The sequence below is a fragment of the Canis lupus genome, chromosome 7 (assembly GCF_011100685.1).
Source record: "Canis lupus familiaris isolate Mischka breed German Shepherd chromosome 7, alternate assembly UU_Cfam_GSD_1.0, whole genome shotgun sequence".
NCBI classification, from domain to species: domain Eukaryota; kingdom Metazoa; phylum Chordata; class Mammalia; order Carnivora; family Canidae; genus Canis; species Canis lupus.
Window position 1 is genome coordinate 15,354,895 of NC_049228.1, and position 15,804 is coordinate 15,370,698.

A 15,804-nucleotide genomic window follows, 5' to 3' on the forward strand; every position below is an offset into this window, starting at 1 on the left:
TGATAAAGGCCTTCTCTACTTCAAAGCCAAGACTCATTTCCCAAGGGTAAAGTGATTTTGGTAGGAAAGTGAAATGATGGGAAATATCAGAAAGGGAGACAGAACATGAAAGACTCCTAACTCTGGGAAAGGAAGTAGGGGTGGTGGAAGGGGAGGTGGGCGGGGGGTGTGGGTGACTGGGTGACGGTCACTGAGGTGGGCTCTTGACAGGATGAGCACTGGGTGCTATTCTGTATGTTGGCAAATTGAACACCAATAAGAAATAATTTTATAATAATAATAATAAAGAAATGATGTACTGTCTGGTTGGGTCTGGCTAACTTCAGGGAGGCTTTGCTGCTTTGGAAAAGTTGCTCACAGAGACCACTTCTGGGGATTCCTTTATTCATGTAAAAACTGAAAAGTACCCTTCTTCCCAAGAGGACTGGTCCTTGATGCCTTCTTAGTATTTGCATATGGCTTTGAGGGCAGGACAGGACAATCTTTTTCTTCATAGTATCCTTGTCGGCTTGCACAGTGCCCAAGATATAATCCCCAATCCACGGGGATCCCCCAACCAAGGAACTCAACTCTTGACCAGTCCTCACTACTTTTTCTTACCCTTTTCCAACTGAATATGACCTCTGAGATTCAGAAGAAAGACTGATAATGAAACCACACACGTGGGTGCCAGCCCTCCTGTTACTTTTTACACAAGAGATCAATAAATCAAACGGATCACCCCACGGCCGGTGACGCCCTGGGAGGAAAGGCTGGCTGACCGGTGGGGCGAGGACGATACCATGCGCATCGGCTTGTCCATGCAGGAGGGTTCCAGGCAATGAGGTCGCCAAGTGTCTTCACCTTCCCTGAGAGTTAGCTGCTGGAGCCCTCACTCATCAGAGGAGGAGGGGATGGGCTCCTTCTTGCAGGTACTGTGCTTGGCGCGGTGGCGCTGGAGGTGATTGGACCTGGTGAAGGCCTGGCCGCAGTCCTCACACTGGTAAGGCCTCTCCCCGTTGTGCACCCGAATGTGCTGGGCCAGCTCTGAGGCAATGCGGAAGGCCCTGCCACACTCGGCACAGAGGAAGCCCTTCTCCCCAGAGTGGATCTGCTGGTGCCGCTTCAGCGTGGACGAGCGGGCAAAGGCCTGGCCACACTGGGCGCAAGGAAAGGGCCTCTCGCCAGTGTGGATGCGCTGGTGGCGCACGAGGCGCGAGGGCTGCGCGAAGGCCACGCCGCAGTCGGCGCACTTGAAGGGCCTCTGGCCGGTGTGCAGCGTCTGGTGCTCGATCAGGTTGGAGGATTTGGTGAAGCACTTGCCGCAGGTGGGGCACGGGAAGGGCCGCTCGCCCGAGTGCACACGCTGGTGCTCCATCATCCGGCTGGCCACGGCGAACTCCCTGTCGCAAGCCGGGCAGCGGAAGGGCTTCTCGCCCAGGTGCGTGCGCTGGTGGCGCAACAGCGACAGCGGCTTGTTGAAGGTCAGACCGCACTCGGCACACGGGAAGGGCTTGTCGTTGCTGTGCATGTTGCGCTGGTGTTTGCGCAGGTCGGAGGAGCGCACGAAGGCCTTCCCGCAGTCAGGGCAGGGGTAGGGTTTCTCGCCCGTGTGGGTGCGGATGTGCTTGCGGTGGTCCGAGGACCAGGTGTAGGCCTTGTCGCAGAAGGGGCACTGGTAGGGCCGCTCGCCCGTGTGCAGGCGCCGGTGCTGCTGGAGCGTGCCCCGGTGGGAGTAGGCCTTCCCGCACAGCTCGCAGGTGTGAGGCTTGGTGCCCCGCGGCTGCGAGGGACTCAGCGGGCTGCTGGGCTTCCGGAAGGCTCTTCCTCCCCGCAGGCACTTATAGGGGTGCGCCTCCCCCTGCGCGCCCTGGCGCGCACCCTCCGGGTTCTGGCCCTTTCTGCCGATGCGCGCTTTGGCCCGCACCGCTGCTGCCAGGCCCGCTGGGGGCGCCGACCCCTGGGCCGGTGCACGAGTCTCCTGCGTGGGGAGGTCCCAGCTGCCCCCCGGCTTGGGGAAACACATCAGAGAGGAGTCCTCTGGGGACGTGTCTATGCCTCTCTGTGCGCAGAAATATCTTCCCGTCTCAGGGAAATTGGACGCGACCCCCAAGGCAGCGTCCAGGTTTGCCCTGGAGTCTCCATCATCTCCTCCAGGTAGCGAGTCCCTAAGCGGTTGCGTCCGGCCTAACAACTTACGTGAGAGGTCGCTGGGGAGGGTCCCGGGAGCTGCGCCTGGTCCAGGGGGGTCCTGGGTCTGCGTGATGTTGGACTTTTCTCTTCCCCAGCTGGCCTTCTTCTCAGGCATCACCATCGGTTCCTTCTCCATGGCCCCCGCACTGAAGGAGCTAGAGAATTTCTCTGACTCGCTGGGTGGATGATGCCATGGCAAGTCAGGATTGTCTTGAGTCACTTGGGAGCTGCTGCTTGGACAGGCCTGGTGATCAGGGTCCCCAGTGCTCCCTTTGTCTCCTGCCTCCCCACCATCTTCATCCTCTCTCTCTAAGCTCACACTCAGCATCCGGGGGTCATGAGCTTCCTCCGTCAAGTTGGACAGAGCAGATACCTTGCCCCACCTTTCCTGGGGGTCCACCTGTGTCATGATGTTCAGGCACTTCTATTCCTGCTCCTCCTAGGCACAACCTTTGCTGGGCTCAGGGTACCTGCAAAAAGGAAGGTATGGAGAGGAAATCACAAAGAATGTACTTAATCTCCTTCATGGCCATGGGGCCTGAGGTTCTCACCACAGATCTCTTTCCAGCTGGTAGCTGTGCCAGCCCCACTGTTGCGTCCCACTGGCGAAGGAGGAGCTGGGGCTTTCTGAAAAAACCCACACAGTTATCCTTAATCCCTTTAAAGGTCCACTTACTAGAAGCTCCAGGAGACAATGCTGTCAGGGATGGCAAGGGTGGGACATTTGCCCAGTGCCAGTTGGGCCCTGCCCTGTCCAGGGGGCTCAAACCCCAACTGCTGGCCAGGTGGTTTTTCTATGAGCATGGGGGAAGACTAGAGGAGAGGAGAGGAAGCAAGGTCTGGTCCTCGGGCTTCGGAAAGTGTCGGCCCACCTGGGACACTGGAAACCAGGCCGGGTCTTGACGTCCCTGTCAGGTGTGCAAGTCTGCCATCCCTGGGTGGTGTCAGCTGGGGCCACCTCCCAGGCTCTGCGTTGTGTGGCCGTGTCTGCCAAAGACAAGGAGCAGCCCCTGGGAGAATGGGGGCAGGTCAGGGAACACACCAGGATGTTCCCAAGAAGATACTGCTGAAGCAGGGCTTCTTGGGATTTTGCAATGAAGGGGAGAAGGTGAACATATGCATCCTGATGAGGGTGGGTGGGTCCTTATAGGAAGCTTGAACTATCTTTGAAAGGTCGTTTCATCTTAAGTATTCATGAGAATTTACATTCTATGTCATAGGTGGGGTTTTTTGTTTGTCTAATATATATCTTTTGTTCTTATGTATTCTCACAGAAACATTTCTTATTATTGAAGTATAGTGGGCCTACAATATTGTATTTACATATTTTTAATTTAGCTAAATCATACACACATGTATGTATATATGTATATACACATTTATCATGTATTTTTTTCTTTTCCACTAAGTACCCCCCCCCTTTTTTTTCACAAAGATAGTGTTTGGACTTACCTTCAGTTGAAACATTTAACTTTTCCTTATGTGTGCCATATTTATCCCACAGCCTCATGTATTTCTGGCAAACCCTACCTACCCCCAGGGGTGCAAGTATCCTGATTTGAGAGGCATAGACTTAGGGTTTTGACAGCAAGCCGTGAGACAAGGAAGCCATTGAGTTTTATTTTGTAAGTGATTTTATTTTAGCTTGAAGACACGGAGAAAGCCTGCGAGGGTTGGCTAATAGGGATTGTGTGTGTGAGCAATCCATCTTACAGGAGTGGCTGGAGTGAGAGACAGGCTCCTGCAGGCTGGGGGTGAGGGGCAGTTTCTGACCAGAGGGCTGCCGTTTGCTTTTGTCTGGAGGGAACCTTCTGGGAATATCAGAGTGGGTAATGCTAGTAGTTTTACTTTCTGAGCAGAGATCACAAGACAGGAAAATGCTGAGCACCTCACAAGCGCGACTTCATTTATTCTTCCCAGCAACCTTTACGAGATGTTGTTACTCTTTTATTATTCTCTCCATCTTACAGACCCTGATAGTGGGGTCTAGAGGTTTCCTACCAGCCCAAGGCCACTCTGCTCAGTGACAGCAGCCCCGAGGCATCTCTTTAACTCTGAGGCCACTGTGTTAGACCTAGAGCTGTACGTACTACCTCCCAGATGTGGCCTCCAGACTGAGGCCTGCCCTGGGGCTGGGCCTTGCCCAAGAGCAGCCACAGCATCCTGGGGGAGAGCCACTGCCTGCTGCAAGGCATCAAAGCCCCTTGTGTTTTCTGGGCCAAGGAGTCTTGGCTGCAGGGCCTCACCACGGGGCTCCTCCCTGCTCTCGTTGACCCAAACTGCCCTCCACAGAGAAAGAGGCCAGGACACAGGCTGTGGAGACTGTTGCCTGGGGTGGTCAAGAGTATTAGTCACTGAGTGTTTACTTTTGGAAAATCCTTCTTTCCTCCTCTGCCCACCTTCCACTTTCTCAGGCGGGATGAGGGGAGCAATGTCTGCACTTGGCGGCTCTGATGCACTCCCCATAAGGCAGGAGGTGTTCTATCACCCGTCCTCACAAGAGGTAGTCATTCATTCAAGGTCTGAGGCGTATCAGACACTCAAAATCCTATGCTTGTGCATCAACAAGTGTCTCAGAGCCTTGTTTTCTTCATTGGGAAGATGGAAGATAATACACCTACTGTGTAGTCTGGGGGAAGCTCTGGCACACGGCTGGCACTCAGTGACTAGTGCCTTGTCCCATATACTGGGAGTTCCTCTGCCCCTCAGCAGGACCTTGGGGAGGGAGCTAGATGGACACTCGCAGCAGTTTGGTGGCCAAGGTTCACATAATAAAGTCATATCCTAGCCCCGCCTCCTCAAACTGTCCTTCTCCCTGCTCTGGCCTGATCATAAATCCACTTAATGTGAATGTGTGTGTGTGTGTGTGTGTGTGTGTGTAGGAGGGGAGCAGTAGGGAGGAATCCTCACTCTGTACTTGGAAGCAGAAGCCACAGATGGAGGGAGGACACAATGCCATGGTGTCTGGGGTTCAGCATCTTTTGTCCCTTTGCGGCCTAAAAGCCCAGGGGCCACTCCCTCCCTCTGACCTCTTTCTCTCTATCCCCTTAACATGTCAGAGTGTGGCTGGCATATCCTTTGACAGGAAACCAGGCTTGATGTATTTTCAGCACACTGGTTCTTAGAAGAGTGGCTGTGTGCATGTGTGTATGTCTGGTTAACAAAGGGGACACAGCGCTGGCCAGCTTAGCGTGACTTACTCAGGCCAGCATGCCCGATCAGGGACTGTGGTCCACCAGCGGGTACAGCAAAGGGACGCTGGATGTGATTGAAACAGACTTCTTAGGCTTCTTTCTTTCTCTGGAACAGCCCTTCTGGTGTATTCAGATGGAACTGCTTGCAGACCACCTACATCATGCACCCCACCCCACCTCCGGCACACGGACCCTATTTTACAAATGTGTCTCATTCCCCGTCCTCTGGGCCACAGGTGGGCCTCCTCAGGGCAGCATGTGGTGCTCTGCTAGCTTACAGCAGATTGTCTTTTCCCATGGGAAATCCCTCCCCTGTCCAAATCCACAGTCCTAGGGAACAAATCCTGCTTTCCTCCTTCTGTAGCTGCCAGAGGTCCTCTCTTGACCACCGAGACCAAGAGGAAGTCAGGGGCTCAGGGTGGGATTTTCTGGCCAAGTCTACACAAATGTTCCTGGTCTGGAAGGAACACTGGTGCCACGGTGTGGCTGGCCCTTCTGCTCTCCAGATATGCTGACCCCAGAGGCTGTCAGAGCACAGCCCTTTCCTGGAACTTCCACCACCTTTGCCAGCCAGGACTGGCCCAAATGCAGCCTCCAGCTTACTTACCTCATACAGTGACACCTTGCAGAAGCCTGGCCTGAGGGTTTGTTCCAGTTCTGGCCCCAGCCCCTCTTCCTGCATTCCCTCCACAGATTGTTCTGGGGCCATCCCAGGGCAGTCACCTCCCGCCTTCTCTGCCTTTAGGCCTTGCTCTCTACCTTTGGCTCTGACACAAATAGTTGCTTACCTGGGAAATGCAGACAGCTGTGCGAGTCCCCCACGCTGGCTTCTGTCACATGTGGCCTCTCAGCACCTGGAACCAGACTTTGGTACAGATCAGCAGAGATGGTGTCTCTGTCCCTCACGCTTTTGTGTCCAGTCCAGCAGCTGCAGAGAGAGCTTCAGGAGGTGGGGCCAGTGTAATACACTCAACCTTCCTGCCTGCATCCCAGAGAGCAGCCTGGGAAATAGAGCGGGGCTGCCCTCTCTCACTGCCTGAACGATCCTGCCTTCCCTCTGCTCCCGCCTCCCCTCCTGCCAGAGCCTCCCTCTAGCCTCCCTCCTCCCTCAGAAAGGTTGCTCAGCCCTCCTGCAGGTGGCCCTTCCCTCCTGCTCACTCTCATTGCTTCTTCCCAGCAGAGGAAGCTGTCCCTCCTTCAGTCCTGCCCTGATCTGTCCACAGGCCAGTGTCACACACCAGCTTCCTGGGGAAGCATGCTTTTTCCCTCTCTGGGAGGCAGGATAGGGTGAACTATCTTCCTACCTCCCCTTTACTGGTGCCCACATTTTGTCGAGCTACAGTTTGGGCGGGGGTGTTCCCAGAATTTTCTGAAATAGTCATTGGGTTAGAGATGCCCATCATCATTTTGCTGGGTTAGGATGTGGGGAAATTGTTTTATCTCCTTAGTCAGATGAATGGTAGGCCTGTCTGGGACCTCTCTTCATCTTCAGTATTTGTTCCCATTCATTCATTTGGAGGAAAAAGCATGTCTCAGGAAATGAGATACACTGTGTCCAGAATTTATACCCACTCAAGTCTAATGTGGCTTCATTAGGGTGATAGCTCAGAACACTAAATTAAGAGAAGGGAGTATGGTACTTGTGATGTCCCTAGGTGGCCACTGGTTGACAGCAGGGGTCTGGGACTGGGTTTGAATCTTACCACTCACTAGCTGTGTGACTTTGAGTGAGTTACTTAACCACTCTGTGTCTTAGCTCCTCATCAGTAAAATGAGAATCCCCATTTTATGGCATTAAATGATGCCATCCCTATCTTGGAGGTCTTGGAAGGTCAAATATGAGAATGTATGTAAAGAGCTTAGCTCAGTGTCTGACACATAGTTATGCCCAGAAAAGTCAGCTGCTCTCACTGCTACTACTGATGCTGTTGGTGTTTCTAGGGAAGACATGGCTCATTGGGCTCCTTTTGTATCCCCATGGCCTTGTTAGGACTGTAACTCTGACAGCAATACTGACACCTAACACATTTTTCTGAACAGCGATTTTCAGAGTATGATCCAGAAAAGCAGGCCTATCTGTGCCTTGGAGTTGTATAGCTGTGGCTGCAGAGGCAGGAGACAGACAGCAGAGATCCCTCTAGGTCTTTGAGTCTGAAGTTTAGAACAGAATTTAATCCTCATGTCCATAGAACTGCTGAAGTAAAGTGCGGAATGCTACAGCTATGTGGATATGCACTATTTGGGCAATAAGATCCTTAGCAATCACATATTTCTCAAATGGGCCATGATCCAAGAAAGGTTGAGAACCATTGGTGTTAGTGGGAGCGGTGAAGGAGGGGAAAATAGGCCCTTAAAATAAAATATCTGCAGACACCTGGGTGGCTCAGTGGTTGAGCATCTGCCTTTGGCTCAGGTCGTGATCATGGGGTCCTGGGATTCGAGTCCCACGTCAGGCTTCCCACAAGGAACCTGCTTCTCCCTTTGCCTATGTCTCTGTCTCTCTGTCTGTATTTCTCATGAATAAATAAATAAAATCTTTAAAAAATAAAATAAAGCATCTCCCATAGCAACTTATCGGATGGTGTTGCCACAAACCCACATCTCAACATTGTTGCTCAAAATTTCCCAAGTGGCCATATTGTACAAGCTTGGACTTCAGACCCCCTTTGGTAAGGAAGCAGCTAAACTCCTCAGGAGGGGCATGTGGAGGTGAGAGCTGGGGCTTAGGTCAGCCTCCGTGCATCCCTCCCCATTTCCAGCTTCACTGTGATGATGTATGTTCACTAATCTTCACCACATTTTGATGGAGTAGCTTCTATCAACGTTATTCCCATTTACAGACAGGATAGTGAGGCACAGCTTGGTACATTATCTACATAGTGGAGCTGTGATTTGATTCTGACATTTCGGGGTCACACTCTTAACCACTACAGCACAAGTGGCCCATACAGGGTTCCCTTCTAAGCCTACATGTTGGTCCTCTACCTGGCTGCACCCTCATTTCCCTCTGAAAACTCTTAGTCCCTCCATCCCAAGGCTGTGTGACCTGTGTATGTGTGGTCACCACAGTCACTCCCCCAAAAGACCTCTTCCTACAGTACAGCTGCCCAAGGAGACTGTGGTTCCATTGAATGCCTACCTATTGGTGTCCAGCCTGAATAGCCTGTTTCTCATCAAGCTTTATTTCTAGAATCTGTAACAATTAATTACTATATGTCATGGGACTTCTAAATTAACTTGCCCATTTTGTTTCCTCCTTGATTTTCAAGGCACACGGGTATTACCATCTCTCTGGTACAGGCTAGGCCATCTAGCAATGAATGAGGAGTGGATGCTGCTACCTGCACTGAGAAATAATGTCTCCCTGAGTCACCTACCCTGAGATGTCCCCTTAGCCATCTTAGAAATCCTGCTTTGAGGTGTCGTGCGCCTTTTCTGTACATAAGACTTCACCATCCTGATGAGTTGTGCACAAGAGGCTGATCCAATGTCAGGACTGCATTGTGGGTCTTGTTCAGACCACTGGTCAACCTGCTGCTCAGACTCCTCTTGTTACCTGAATGCCTTCCACTTCTGACAGCATGAGTACAGTCACCGTCTCATTCGGTCTCTCCCACAGTCACTAGGAGGACCACCAGGCATTGGAATTAAAGGGCTTCCCCTTTCCCCTAGGACAGCATCTTGCTTCCCCTCCCACCGCCTTTTCAAAGAACTTTTGGAATTTATATCATTCTGCTTAATCCCTCAGGTGGGGAAACAAGGGACATTATTTTTACTTATTTCCTACTTGTAAATCTGCCTTCAAAATCTGGCATATTTTTCTAGAGCTGCCTTGACTGGCAGTAGTCATAAGGGTCCTCCTGCCTGCCCATCTGGGAAGGGAAGGAAACAGAGATGGAGAGAGGAGCTCAGGGCAGTGAGGAGAGGGGAAGGCACATGGCTTCCACTAGGCACCACGGAGGAGCCCAGCGGTGCCTGTGAACTACTTGGCTGGCTGAGGGGGTAATGAGCTACATGGGCAGAAAACAGGCCTGACCCTCCACCCTGGGGGATGCCTAGCACTTTGCTGGACATCTGGTCGGATAGTGATTCTGAGAGGACCTGAGATACTTCCCAAGTTCTCTACATGAGACTCTGGAGCTTGGGCCCACTCCCCTGAAGGCTTCTTGCTTCCATGACTTGCTGCCAACTATCTGCTTTCTTGCAGCAGCCCTGCACCCCCTTTGAGGGAGATTAATGGAGCCACTTAAGTGGACCAAGCACAATGGAGACTTTATTTATTTATTTAAAGATCTTATTTATTTATTTGGGAAAGAGAAAGCACACAGGGTGGGGAGGAGCAGAGGGAATGGGAAAGAGAGAATCTCAAGCAGGCTATGAGCTGAGCACAGAGCCTGATATGTGGCTTGATCCTGTCACCCATGATATCATGACCTGAGCCGAAACCAAGAGTTGGATGCCCAACCGACTGAGCCACCCAGGCACCCCAACAATAGAGATTTTCAATGTTGTTGTTTTTCTCTCAGCCATCAAACTTTGTTGAGCAAGGTATAATTCTGTTGAGAAACAGAATTAATAGGTGTGACAGGAACTGGGTACATGATTTTACTTTAGACACATATGGCTTTAAATCACAGTCCTATTTGTTGGATGACCTTGGTTAATTTCCTTAAATTCTCTGAGTCTCAGGCTGTCTTTCTGTAGAATGAGAATAAAAATACCTTCATTGACAGGCTTGTTGTGAAAATACCCTGAAATAATATTTTTAAGAATTTAGTAAAAGAAAAAAAGAATTTAGTCCAATGTTAGCCGTATAGTGTTTTTTCAACCACTATATTTATTATTATTATTATCCTAGAGCTAGTGGGAGCCTGATGATGTCTTTATCCCATCCCTGTTCCTCCAGAATTATTTTCCTTAATTACCTGCCAGCAGAAAGCCACTATTTTTCTGGCTGACTCTGGTCTCCTTATCCCAAGCATCACTACTGAGAGGCTAGTCAAGCAAGTTTTTTTGAGGCCAACGATATCCCCAGAACAATGATGTCATAAGCCTGGGCTCCTCATTGTTATACTCAACATATGTAATAAATGACAAGGGTGGGAGGTTCATGCTCCAGACAGGATGACAACACATGGTGATGACTCCAAATGCCAACACTTCCCAGCACCTCCTGCAGAAGAGCATCAGGCGGACACCACCACCCTTGGCTGACAACGCCCCTTGCCTCTGGTGAAGGCTACATGGTATAGTCAGCGAGCATGCAGGCTTTGGAATCTGGCTGCTTGGGTTAGTTAATCCTGCTTCTGCGACTTGCTGCATGACTGTGGGCAAGTTACTTAACCTTTCTTTGTCTCATCTCTTGATCTGTAAATTAAGATTTATGACAGTTATCTATCTTACAGAGTTATGGGGATTAAATGAGATGTTGACCTTGCAGAGTAAAAGCACTCAACCAGTATTAGATAACCATAACATAATTTAGGGAGAGGGAAACTAGCCTCCACTATAGTCCAACCATCAGAAAGAAGTAGAGGACCCGCCTCTGGTCTCCACCAGAACTCTCTTCTCCAGCTCTCCTGAGGCCTTACCCTATGGATGAGCTGTAAGAAGCAGAACCTCTTTGGCAACTCTCCAAAAAGACCAGCCCCCTCCTAGCTCCTCGAGGCCCACTTTGTGCTGCGGCGGCCTTCTCAGATGAGCCCCAAAGCCCCAGGCCCACAGGGTAGGAGGACAAAATACCAGCAGCAGGATGGGGATCCCTGAGGTTCCTGGAGCCCTACAGGTACCACACACTCACTCTATTGACATAGTAGCACATTTTCTTTGTCCTGGGGATAACACACCCTTCCAGGTCACAGAGGCTCCTCCACATACCACCTCAACCTTGGGACCATGTGGAGGACCAAGAAAGAACACCACAGACAGGACTTCCAGGAATCTCCTATGGTTAAGGTTTGGCTCCTGCCTTTGCTGGTCCTTCCAGGCTCCAGGGAGGGAAGCTGGGAAGCTGCATGTCTTTAGTTAATTAACGAACCGAACTAGAACCCTCTGCAATCTTATATCAGCGGGAATCATTTTGACTAAAGATCATCAGCCCTTGGGCATGATGAAGCTGCTGGAAATGGAAGAGAAGGCATCAGGCCTCAGGATTTTGAATGAAAAGATCATAGAAAGTATCAAATGCAGCCCCTCTGTTTTGCAGTTGCTAAGATACAAGCATTCCCTTAATTGTTCCATCTTTCATTTATTCATTCATCAAATAATGGTTTGAGCACCACTTTGTCTATGTTTTTCAAACTGTGGGACAAAACCTATGAATAGGAAAGAGTCACAACCAACATTCTTGTTTGAGTAGAATAGAGTAGAACAGAATGGAATAAAGTAGAACTTTTTTTTAATTTTAGTTTTATATCCATATATATGTACAGCAGGGTTGTAATGAAAACTGTGTTTCTTGCTCTGGTTTGCTTTGATTCCTGGTCAAAAACACTTGAAAGACTTGTACCAGTCTTGCTGTGCATCTGAATAACAGAGGGATCTGACTAGATATGATGATTCCAGGGCCACACTCCCAGAGATTGCTCGGGTCGGGAGGATCCTCTAGTGTGCATTGCGGTGAGCCCAGGCCCGATCTTGGGGCAGGGGTCCCAGCTACCCAGAAAATATCAGTGAGGGAGACAAAACATGAGAGACTCCTAACTCTGGGAAACAAACAGGGGTTGGCGCAGCGGTTTAGCGCCCGCCTGCAGCCCAGGGCGTGATCCTGGAGACCCTGGATCGAGTCCCACATCAGGCTCCCTGTATGGAGCCTGCTTCTCCCTCTGCCTGTGTCTCTGTCTCTCTCTCTCTCTCTGTCTCTATTAATAAATAAATAAAATCTTTAAAAAATAAATAAATGAACAAGGGGTAGTGGAGGGGAGGTGGGCAGGGGGTTTGGGTGACTGGGTGATGGGCACTGAATGGGGCACTTGGCGGAATGAGCACTGGGTGTTATGCTATATGTTGGCAAATTGAACTCCAATAAAAAAAAAATGAAGAAGGAGAAGTAGAAAGAAGAAGAAAGAAGAAAGAAGACAGAAGAAAGAAGAAGAAGAAGCATGGCTCTGAGCCAGGCGCTAGGTGTCGGGAAACCAGGCCAGGTCTCGCTTTGGGGGTTTCCCGCGGCCTCGCGGGGTGCTGGAGCCTCCACCGCGGACAGTTCTCCCGGGAGCCTGCGATGCTGCGGGTTTGCAAGGAGGAGGCGGGATTGGCTGTGCCTAGACTTCGGGGAAGTGTTTCTAGAAGAAATGTCTTTTGAGTTGGGCCTTGAAAGAGGAGTTTGAGTTTGCCAAGGGGAGAAGGGGACGGAAGGGGCCTCACTACGGCCAGGTATCCTGTGGGTCGCTCTCCTAGGGATGGGGGGCAGGGGGTGCGCGCAGCCCTGGGTCCGCGCCCCTGCGCCGGGGATGGGCCGCCCGGCTCTCTGGCTCCGCCTCGGGCTCCCCGGAGCATCGCCCCCGGGACGCCGGCCGGCGCTGCAGCTGCCGCGGAGCTCCCAGCTCCCCTGTGCTCCTAGGCCACCCCACCTCCAGTCGCTGGCCGAGGTACAAGGGGCCTTTTCTTTCCAAGGCCCCGCCAAGCACACAGGCTCTCCCTCGCAGCTGTCTAGCTCGGCTGCCTGAACACAGAGGTAATTCACAGGAGAGGCGTTTGAGGTTTCCATGAAAACATACCTCCCCTTTGCTTTCTTCAACTGCCGCCCTGAGCATACCGGGACAGAACCTCCCTTCTCAACGCTCTGGCCCGCGATTCTGGAAAGAAATGCTCTTTAGGGTCCTTGGAATGCAATGTGACTCCGACCGCGTGGATTCTCCTGGCCCGGAGCAAACTGAGGAGTGGTCCTGCCCGCACCCCCAGCGGTGGAAAGACCACGAAAACCTCTGGCAAATCTAATCGGAGGGTGCGGGTGGGGGATGGACACAGAAACACAAAATTATAAGCGACTATAAAAAGCATAAAGACACCCTTTGCCTAGTTTTATGCCATTACATTTGAAAATGAGGCAAATTATATCTTTATGTAAAATGAATAAAGTTAAAATCTTGTCTTCAGGGATCCCTGGGTGGCTCGGCGGTTTAGGGCCTGCCTTTGGACCCAGGGCCTGATACTGGAGACCTGGGATCGAGTCCCACATCGGGCTCCCTGCATGGAGCCTGCGTCTCCCTCTGCCTGTCCCTGCCTCTCTCTCTTTCTCTCTCTATCTCTCATTAATAGATAAATAAAATCTTTAAAAAAAATCTTGTATTCAGGGGCAAAATCTTGTATGCCGGGACCCCTCTCACTTCTGAGAGCTTTCTCTGTATCTTTACTTAATAAACTTCTATGGCTTTGCTTAAAATCAATCAATCAATCAATCTTGTATTCAGAATAAAAAGTATCAGCAATCTGCCAGTGGCTGTGCCTCATGAGGTGAAAGTGCCTCCAAGGACTCCAGTCCTCGGCTTTGCAGAAACAGATCCGATTTTGACAGGGCCCCCTAAGGTGATGGGGCCAGTGGGGGTCACAGCAGAGGCGTGATGATTCGAGACAGGGCTGCTGTGGAGATGAGAACCCACAGTGCCCTGATTCAGGCCTTCAGCCAAGTTCCTTCATCCAGGAGGAGCCAGAGGGGAAGGAAGGATGAGTGATAGCAGAAACCCTGCACAAAGGCATATATCATTCTTTTCCTGCAGAAACAGGGCAGAGGTGAGTATTCCAGGCAGAAGAACAATATATGCAAAGAGCCTGAGCTCAGAAACTTCCAGGCTTGTCCAGGGTCAGCAAAGAAGCCAGTGCTGCTGACAGTGGGACAGCAGGAACAGTCAGAGAAGTAGCAAGGGGCCAGAAGTGTAGGCTCTTGAGGCTTATGGAAGGACTTGGCATTCTTTGGAATAAAGCGGGAACTCTTCAGAGGGTTTTAGGTAGGCAGGAGGCATTAATTCATTAATTTGACAAATATTTAGTGACTACTATGCGCCAATTCCTGTATTTGGCTTTAGAGTTTTATCAGTGAACAAAACAGAAGCAAATTCAAGTCACAAGAAACTTATACTAACACAAAAGTTCTATATTATAAAAGAAGAAAGGTCTCCAATGATGACCTCAGGTTCCCCCTCAAGAAACTAAAAAAGATTAAAGTAAACCCAATGTAAGTAGAATAAAGAGAATTAGAAAGAGCAGAGCAGAAGTAAATAAGAGAGAGAATAAAAACAACAGAAAAAAAAAAAAACCTAGCGAAACCAAAAGCTGGCTCTTTGAGATTAGTAAGATTGATAATCCTCTAGACAGACTGATCAGATTTTAAAAAAGAGAAAATATCAAATAATATCAGGAATGGGAGCAATGGCATCTCTACAGAGTTTACAGATATGAAAAGAATAATAAAGGAATATTATAAATGGCCTTATCCCAATAAATTTGGCAGCAGAATAGAAAAATTCCTTGAAAGAAACTCACTATCAAAGTTTAGTCAAGAAGAAATAGATAATGGGAATAGCCCTGTATCTATTAAAGAAATTGAATTTGCAGGGGATCCCTGGGTGGCTCAGTGGTTTAGCACCTGCCTTTGGCCCAGGGCGTGATCCTGGAGTCCCGGGATCGAGTCCCACATTAGGCTCCCTGCGTGAAGCCTGCTTCTCCTTCTGCCTCTCTCGCTCTCTTTCTCTCTCCCTCTCTCTCTATGTGTATCTCATGATAAATAAAATCTTAAAAAAAAAGAAATTGAATTTGTAGCTAAAAATGAGCCCACAAATAAAGTTCCATGTCCAGAGCTGGGTCTTTCTACCTCCTCCTCACTCTGTTGCCAGGTACAGGAAGCTCTGGGAAGGGCATAGTCCTGGGCAGATATATTTAATGCTAAATTCTTTAAAAAGAGAGAGAGATTTTATTCATTTATTTGACAGCGAGCACAAGCAGGGGGAGCAACAGGCAGAGGGAGAGGGAGAAGCTGGCTCCCCACTGAGCAGAGAACTCAATGCAGGGCTCCATCCAGGGACCCCAGGATCGTGATTTGAGCCCAAGGCAGATGTTTAACTGACTGAGCCACTCAGGTGCCCCTTTAATGGTAAATTCTATAAGAATGGTTCACTGATGGGATGCTGTGAGGTGACACATACACAGTGTCTTGCTCTCCATATTTGTTGACATTCTCTTTGCAGATCTCTACCCCTATGACAGGTTGCAAATGTCTTCAGAGGAGGGAACATATATGATTCCTAGCCAGATCCCCAATGTCTGACCACAAAAGAGAAATAGTATCCTGAGCAAAGAGCCTGATGCCAAAATAGTATATCTTATCTAGCAACAAGTGAGGTCAGGATGCAGCTGTCTCATCTACATCCTACTTAACACAAATATGGGAACATGTTTACATTTGTACCTCATCTAGATTTTTTTTTAATCACTGTTACCCTTCCTC

The 15,804-nt window shown here is 50.0% G+C and overlaps 1 protein-coding gene across 1 annotated transcript; it reads right to left on the reverse strand.

Annotated features, from left to right (window-relative positions):
- Nucleotides 1-245: 245 nt before the first annotated feature.
- On the reverse strand, nucleotides 246-6,411 carry ZNF648 (zinc finger protein 648). Its single transcript, XM_038541767.1, has 2 exons — nucleotides 6,155-6,411; nucleotides 246-2,642 (listed from the first exon to the last, which is right to left on the reverse strand). Exon 2 carries the CDS (start codon nucleotides 2,579-2,581, stop codon nucleotides 872-874), a length of 1,710 nt encoding a protein of 569 aa, XP_038397695.1. The 5' UTR covers nucleotides 2,582-2,642; nucleotides 6,155-6,411; the 3' UTR covers nucleotides 246-871.
- Nucleotides 6,412-15,804: the final 9,393 nt, after the last annotated feature.

Bases quoted from the DNA above. Each gene is read 5' to 3' on its own strand.
- ZNF648 (XM_038541767.1), bottom strand. From the start codon at position 2,581: ATGACACAGGTGGACCCCCAGGAAAGGTGGGGCAAGGTATCTGCTCTG.